This window comes from Sinocyclocheilus anshuiensis, unplaced genomic scaffold (genome assembly GCF_001515605.1).
Source record: "Sinocyclocheilus anshuiensis isolate Anshui unplaced genomic scaffold, SAMN03320099.WGS_v1.1 scaffold335, whole genome shotgun sequence".
In the NCBI taxonomy this organism is placed as follows: domain Eukaryota; kingdom Metazoa; phylum Chordata; class Actinopteri; order Cypriniformes; family Cyprinidae; genus Sinocyclocheilus; species Sinocyclocheilus anshuiensis.
Window position 1 is genome coordinate 2,163,821 of NW_015548239.1, and position 6,999 is coordinate 2,170,819.

The 6,999-nt window shown below is 39.2% G+C and overlaps 2 protein-coding genes across 4 annotated transcripts in view; both read right to left on the reverse strand.

The window, feature by feature from the left end:
- Positions 1-2,722, reverse strand: part of LOC107654902 (UTP--glucose-1-phosphate uridylyltransferase) — a 34,289-nt gene extending 31,567 nt beyond the window's left edge. The window contains exons 1-2 of one of the 3 annotated variants that reach the window (XM_016442218.1): positions 2,699-2,722; positions 2,326-2,464 (exon numbers count right to left, since the gene is read on the reverse strand). Coding sequence is in view for 1 of the 3 variants with exons in the window: in XM_016442216.1 (XP_016297702.1) it covers positions 1,437-1,455 (19 nt within the window). In the remaining 2 variants the exon portion in view is untranslated. Of the gene's footprint in view, positions 1-1,436; positions 1,575-2,325; positions 2,664-2,698 lie in introns of those variants that run through there. The other 2 variants (XM_016442217.1, XM_016442216.1) reach the window with 2 other exon arrangements.
- Positions 2,723-4,131: 1,409 nt separating this feature from the next.
- LOC107654903 (malate dehydrogenase, cytoplasmic-like) lies at positions 4,132-6,993 on the reverse strand. The gene is made up of 6 exons (XM_016442219.1): positions 6,756-6,993; positions 6,531-6,653; positions 6,233-6,409; positions 5,879-5,992; positions 4,964-5,053; positions 4,132-4,809 (listed from the first exon to the last, which is right to left on the reverse strand). The coding sequence occupies exons 1-6, from the start codon at positions 6,957-6,959 to the stop codon at positions 4,687-4,689; spliced, it is 831 nt and encodes a 276-aa protein (XP_016297705.1). The 5' UTR covers positions 6,960-6,993; the 3' UTR covers positions 4,132-4,686.
- Between the last annotated feature and the right edge of the window lie 6 nt (positions 6,994-6,999).

Below are 6,999 nucleotides of genomic sequence, written 5' to 3' on the forward strand. Positions count from 1 at the left end.
ATTTTTTTCCCGTGTGTATCCTAGAATGGGAAGTCTGCGTGATCACCCACATACAATAGCACTGGTAGGCTATTGCACAACATTCAGTGTCATCTGCCGCTCAAATACAGATGTGCCACACACTGACTTCATGTTTGAAAAACATATAATAAACTTGTAAATACGTTTAATGGACATTTATTTAAAAATCACTAAATTCAGCTTTTTATTTAGGATTTTTGTGTTACAATTACAGCTGCCCAACTCATCTGCCAATCACAACAGGAGGCAACATACTACGACATGATCGTGCCAATGTCAGTGACACAGGACGCAGTCCATCGGCACATGTCACAAGTTTTACTGACACATACCACTTGAAAACTAGCTGTCCAAATGACACAGCTGAACTGTCTGATTTTCATTGGCATGTGTCAGTGGAGAGTGGCATGTGTCACTAAAAGTGTCACTAAAACTTGTGACACATGCTACTGTCCACTGACACATGCCAATGAAAACCGGAAGTGTCACTGAGCATAGCGGCATGTACCAATGGCATCTGTGCGTCAGATGTCATGTCACTTAATGTTAAAACTGCCTCTCGATTAAAATGTGCATTTGTGGATCAGGTGTACATTTTAGCAATTTAAAGATATTAAAAAATGATTTTTTTTACACGGCACCCCTGCTCTCGACAGACGGAACCCCAGTTGGGAAACACTGATTTACACTATTGCTGAAAAACATTTTGACATATATTTAAATAGATAACATTTCACAGTATTATGTTTTTAAATGTATTTTTGAACAAATAAATGCAGCCTTTGTGGAAACTATAAAAACCATTAAAGAATCTTACTAAGCCCAAATGTTTGAACAGTGTATGCCACAATGTTTCGTTGTATTATTTTCAAAGTCCTAAAACTTTTTTTTTTTTTTAATTTCCAGGTTTAAATTAGATTACAAATCCTGGATTTTCATGTGACCTCATACTTTTGGATCCCACTGTACATCCGAAACACTGCTGAACGCAAACAGTCACAGAACTTCAGTAAGTATCCCCTGTAATCGTGTTTAATGTAAAACCTCTTTAAATTACAGACACTGTCAGGCCAGATGAATAGCTGTCAGCGAACCAGACCTCGGACAGCCAAACCAAAGCGAGGAATGGACCGACAGTCTGGAAAGGTCTGGAGTTTACAAAATACTCTCTATAAACCCTTCCGTTTCTGCAACTTCCCCAGTGTATCAGTCAGCAGTAACTGTTTAAGTAACTGTAACAGTAACTTTAATTCAACTGACAGCTTGTACATGGTGCAGTAAGATCCAGTTTGATCACTAGATACCAGTAAATCTCATCTAATTAATTAAGATATATCCAGAGAACCAATATAACCTTAAAAGTACTTAATAAGCAAGTATAAAACAGCAAAACCATGACTTATGAACATTCTTACCTTCAACGTAAAGCGACATAGTTTCTGTCCTCTAAACTCTATAAAATGCAGTTCGTTTAAATATTACAACAATAATCCTTTTTCCCCCAATCCCGTTTAAATCATGGGAAAACCAGCAACACACACAGAGAGAGTCCTGTCGGGATTTGATGCTTATTGGTGGTAGTAGTAATAATGAGACAGAAGGTCAGCTGATCGATTCTCTCATTCTGTTCAAGAGTGCTTTCCTCTAGCGTTCACGCGCTTTAAAATGAACCACCCCTCTCTCTCTCTCCCTCTCTCTCCTCCCACTGACTATCGAGTAACGCAGGGTGAATAAACGGCTCGTCGACTTTTACTCGCGCGTGTATTTATTGGTCAAAAGATACGGTGTGTTATATTACAAGGTGGAGTAATTACGTGTATCTCTCTGAGTGTATATGTGGGAAATACATTTGTGCTCAGCCCCTTTGGTCCGTCATTATTCAACACGTCACATTACAATCCAGTCGCACTTCCTCGATCACGTCCACCCGATTCTGGTTGTGTCTTAGGATCATTTCTAAGATTTTTAGGGTCAGTTTTGTTTACTTTAGGCGGGGGAGAATGAAGCGTTTTTATTGTACCATATTCTACGAGATGAAATGTTGATGGCTAACGTTACAGTGGTATCATTTAGTACGGACTGTACGCGTTATTGCAGCATTTTCGCCCTTAGCTTACTTAGCAGCGACGTTCTCCTCTATGTGTAATGTGTATAGCAGACGCTTGACGTTATGTCTTTGCTTCGAAAAAACGTCGCTTTTAGACATGATTTAGGAATTTAGGAACACGTCAGAGGACGTGGTTCCCTGGCATTATAGTATCATAAATGCAAAGCGAATGTGAAAGTAGATTAGAGGTGTCTTACTCTGAGACTGGAAGATGCTGTCGGGTAGCTGCTGGAGCTTGTTCCGGAACAGCGACGTGTGTTTTCCTCTCTGACCAACCAACTTTCTCCTCTCAGAAACAGCAGTGTGGGGTCACGGAAATACTGCGGAAGTGCTTCGCTAAAAACATAAAATATCCAGAACATCATACGTTCAATTAAAAGAACCGATTAGAAACCAACATTATATAGGGCTACGTCATTTGTGACCCTCCTTTTTTTAAATGGTCATTATTGTGACACTATTGTCTTGATGAACTGTGATTCTGAATTAGTTTACACTTAAATGTGATCATATTAAAGATCTAACAGAAACTTTTAAAAATGTATGTAGTAAACAAATGCAAGTTATTACAAACACTGCAGTAGATTTAATTCCAAAGGGAAACGTAAACTGGCAGTAACCAATCAGAGCGCTGCTTTTCAGAGCGGCGCATCTCATTGGCTGACTGCAGCCGGACAGCAGTGTTGCCATGTCCTCTTGTAATTGACTTGTGGATTGTCATTTAATAAAGTCCCTTACAAATAAAAGCTGTGGTGGGTTGCGATTTGTTAGAGTATTCGCATAATTCACTCGCTTATTTGGGACTTCTAGTACAATCACGTTTAGTACAATTACTTACCACAACATCCCTACTTACTAAGTCATTATTAAATATTTTCTCCTTTGCTAATAGGTCTCGTTATTTATTAACTTAGTGGGCCAGAAGTCTAGCAAAACACGTCAATTATTTTGTAGAAATATGTTATTATTGAAAAGACATTGCAAATTGTGGGCTTGTTTTTCTATCGAGATTTGGCAACACCGGCGGCAAGGCCACGTCTACAACCCCACACCAATGACCTTGCAGAACAGAACGATCAGCACTCTTTCGTACAGCGCATGTAATTGGCTTGTTTGAGATGAGCAAAATCTGCGCAGAACCGATCACCGGTGATCACCGCGAAATGCATGCCGGTTAAAAAAGTGTCTGAGTCACGTCCGACTTGCTCTGATGTCATGCTGACGTGTGCCAAAAAACTCTCGCGACGGCGAGGCGGCTGTGTCAGATTATGCAGTTGAGCGCAGTTGTTCTCCACCGACTGCGCTGATCAAAACATGATGGGAAACGACTGACTGACGACACAGCTTAATGCTCATTGGTTCAGACAACTGTGATGCTGCGGTTCTCTTCTAAAATATTTTATTTTTATCTGATTTCATATGATTATGTATTTAAATTATGCATGAATGTTCCCAAACACTATGACAGTGCGATCTCTGTGCGAGATATGTGATTGTTGTCATATTTCTATAAAAATCTAAAATACATGTTTGTATTAAAGTAAAAATGGATATACACCTTTCGTATGGAATTAAATAGCAAGCACTTTGAGTGTCTTGTTCATATTTATTTTCATATAAAAGCAACAGAACTGAATTATGTTTATTAGCAACACAGCATGTAAGTGAGAATAACGCGATATCTGCCTTTGATCTCGTTGGTAGCTGTTCCACTTTGAGAGGTCAGAACTGTCTGTCTTGACTGCGCTTATTTCACTGCAGCCGCCTTACTCTCGCCTTCATTTCAGGCGAGGCGAGGTGCATCTCAAACAAGCCTATTGTGTTACAAGATATGTACAATATTCAGTATTTCTAATAATTCTAAGTAAGGTCCAGAAATGAAAAAATGTATCATGACCCGAAACACTACATATGACAATGAATTGACTGTAATAGAGAATTCTGGCCATTATTCATTGTAAACCACAGTGTACGAAAGTGTTTTGGTAATGTTAAAGAATGAAAACAATGTTTCATAATAATAAGTGCAAGAATCCACTGTAATGTCTGGGTTTTATTGCTGGATTCTACATATAAACATCTGTTACAGTAACCACACTGCCAAAGATAATTTCTGATAAACTTATGTTAGACATGTAACAGCTGAAAATTCAGTCTGGACAATGACACAATGACACAGAAAGACCTAATCCATGTACTCTGAGTCCTTTCCAGGCTTTGGTCCTCCTTTATGCAGTTCTGGATTGGGAAGGGCAGTCTAGAAATAATTACCATCTTGTTTCGGACTACTTTTCTCTTTATGTGACAGCTGTGCTCTGGTGGAAGACCAAAAACAAGAAAGCAAACAACCAAAGTCCCTGTTAAACAGCTAGACTAGATTCCAATTCTGAATTATCAGCCAAAATCCAGCTGAAAAGGTTTAGAAAATTCAAGTACATACAGTTCTAGTATTCGTGTAACAGTTTCAGGGGAAGAAAAAGATTTTCTGGAGTGTTTTACAAATGTGCTTCTGGAGTTTTCTGGGCATCTAAGAGTGGTGTAGACAGTTGGGTTTCTAGTCACACACCCAGGAAAGAGACAGCGGTGTCTCTTTCCTCCACTAATTCAGCTGCTGTTGCGTCCATCTTTGCTTTTGAGAAGTCATTGATGGCCAGGCCGTCAACAATCTTCCAGGCCTTATCCTGAAGAAAAAGAGAAATATCTTGCAGTGGTGGCTAAAATCCTCCTTACTCTAGTTGAGCTTGATAAATAGATGTAAAAATGAATTTCATCTCAGTATTCTGAGTGTAAGGAACAGATATCAGGCATAGATTTGGGGAATGTTTCATGACAAACCTTGATTGAAACAGGGAATGAGTAAATAAGGTCCTCAGGAACTCCATAAGGGTTTCCAGTGGAATAAACACCCATAGAGATGAACTCACCCTATAAAACAAACACATAAGCAGTTCAGAACAAATTAGCAGTTCCTCATAAATCTGTACAGCATCAGTCCAAATAAAGTTGTTGCCTTGTGTGCAATATCGCAACATTCATTAGACACTGTATTATGCAATCATCATATTGCACATAAAATTACTTGTAGATGAGTAAATACTTAACGGGCAACTCCCATGGTGTTTATGTGGGGATGAAAAAAAGAAAAGAAAACTAATGAACAAATTATGTTATTACACAGTCGTTCATTTCTATTTCATATTGCTTGGGTTTTCAGTTCCATAGAGTCCTATCACGCTTCTTCAGGACATTTTAATCAGTGAACTGTTTTACCAGTTTAGGGCTTCTTTTTTTCATTGTGTCTTTCGTGTTTATTATTTGACTTCAAGCCTCCGTTCGTCAAAATTGGCTGGAATGCACACAATTTTAGAGTAGTAATCTGATAAGGGATTCCTCCAACTTGATGCAATAAAATATCTACAGACACTTCTCAACCCCTCTGGGGGGCCTCCCCAAATAAATGGTTCACTTAATAAAAGACTTAAATATTAAATTAATGACTTTAAAATGAATACGTTATTGTTGATAAATTCACAATTTTAACTCTAAATTATAATGCTAAAAAAAGCACAACATTAATATATAAACCTAAATCATAATTTCCCCCATAAATAACTATTGATTTTACTGAAGAACCACTGATCTACCGAGAAAACAATGGATATTTGAACTAATACAGAGATGCAATATTGGTCTCAGAACAGTCTAAAACCAATGTCTTTGTGAATTGTGAAGAACCCCTAAAAAGTTGACCTCAGTAGTGCCTGTCCAGATGTCTCTCATGTGGTCACAGATGGCCTTGGCGGCTGACATGGCACTGGAGAGCTTCCTGGCTTTAATGACTGCAGCACCACGCCGCTGCACTGTCTGAGAAACAGAGAGGAAGAGTGGAATAACCACAGAAAAATTATGTTCATATCACTCCAATCAGTAGTCATATGCAAAGTATATTAAGAATGTTATTACAGCAGACCTATCTGTCTTAATAATTAATGTCATACACATGAATGCTGCTAAACAATGTTTTGCTTTTGCAGTAGTGTGGCATAGTAAATAGGCCAACAGTGACCTCTACAGGAAGACGAAGCCACAGCAGACAGCACTTACAGAAATGAATTCTCCCTTCAGCCAGGCATCGTCCTTCACTGCATCAAAGGCAGTCACGTCCTTCCCCTGCACATTCACCTTGCAGTGGTGGATGTCAGGGTACTGTGTAGATGAATGATTTCCCCAGATGATCATATTCTTCACACTGTTCGCTGAAATGCCACAACGCATTGCCACCTAGAGGACACAGTGTGTGTTACAAGTTAGTGTAAAATTTGGCCATACATTGAACTATTTCCCCTCTTTGTACAGTATTGTGCTTCTTTATGGTGGGCCATCCAGCAAAGGGGTGTTTTACCTGAGAGCAAGCCCTATTGTGATCCAGACGCGTCAGACAGGAGAAATTCTCTTTGGGGATGGATGGGGCAGATTTGGCAGCAATCAGACAGTTAGTGTTGGCTGGGTTACCAACAACTAGAACCTACAAATTAAAACGTATTGCCTTTAAAACATTAAAAACATATTTGCTTCACTTCATTATATTTGCTTTTAATTCGGTCAAAGTCATTGGCCTGTTATTCACCTTGACTGTTTTCTTTGCATACTTGTCAAGCGCCTCCCCCTGGGACTTAAAGATGGCTACGTTAGCCTTCAGTAGGTCCTTTCTCTCCATGCCCTCTCTCCTTGGCATGGAGCCCACCAGGATGGCAGCATCCAAATCCTTGAATGCAACGTCCACTTTATCGGTGGGGATGACCTCTGCAACAAAAGGCACAGACAGTGGCATTACAGTTTTTTTCAATTGTTTACACGCAATTTTGAAAACC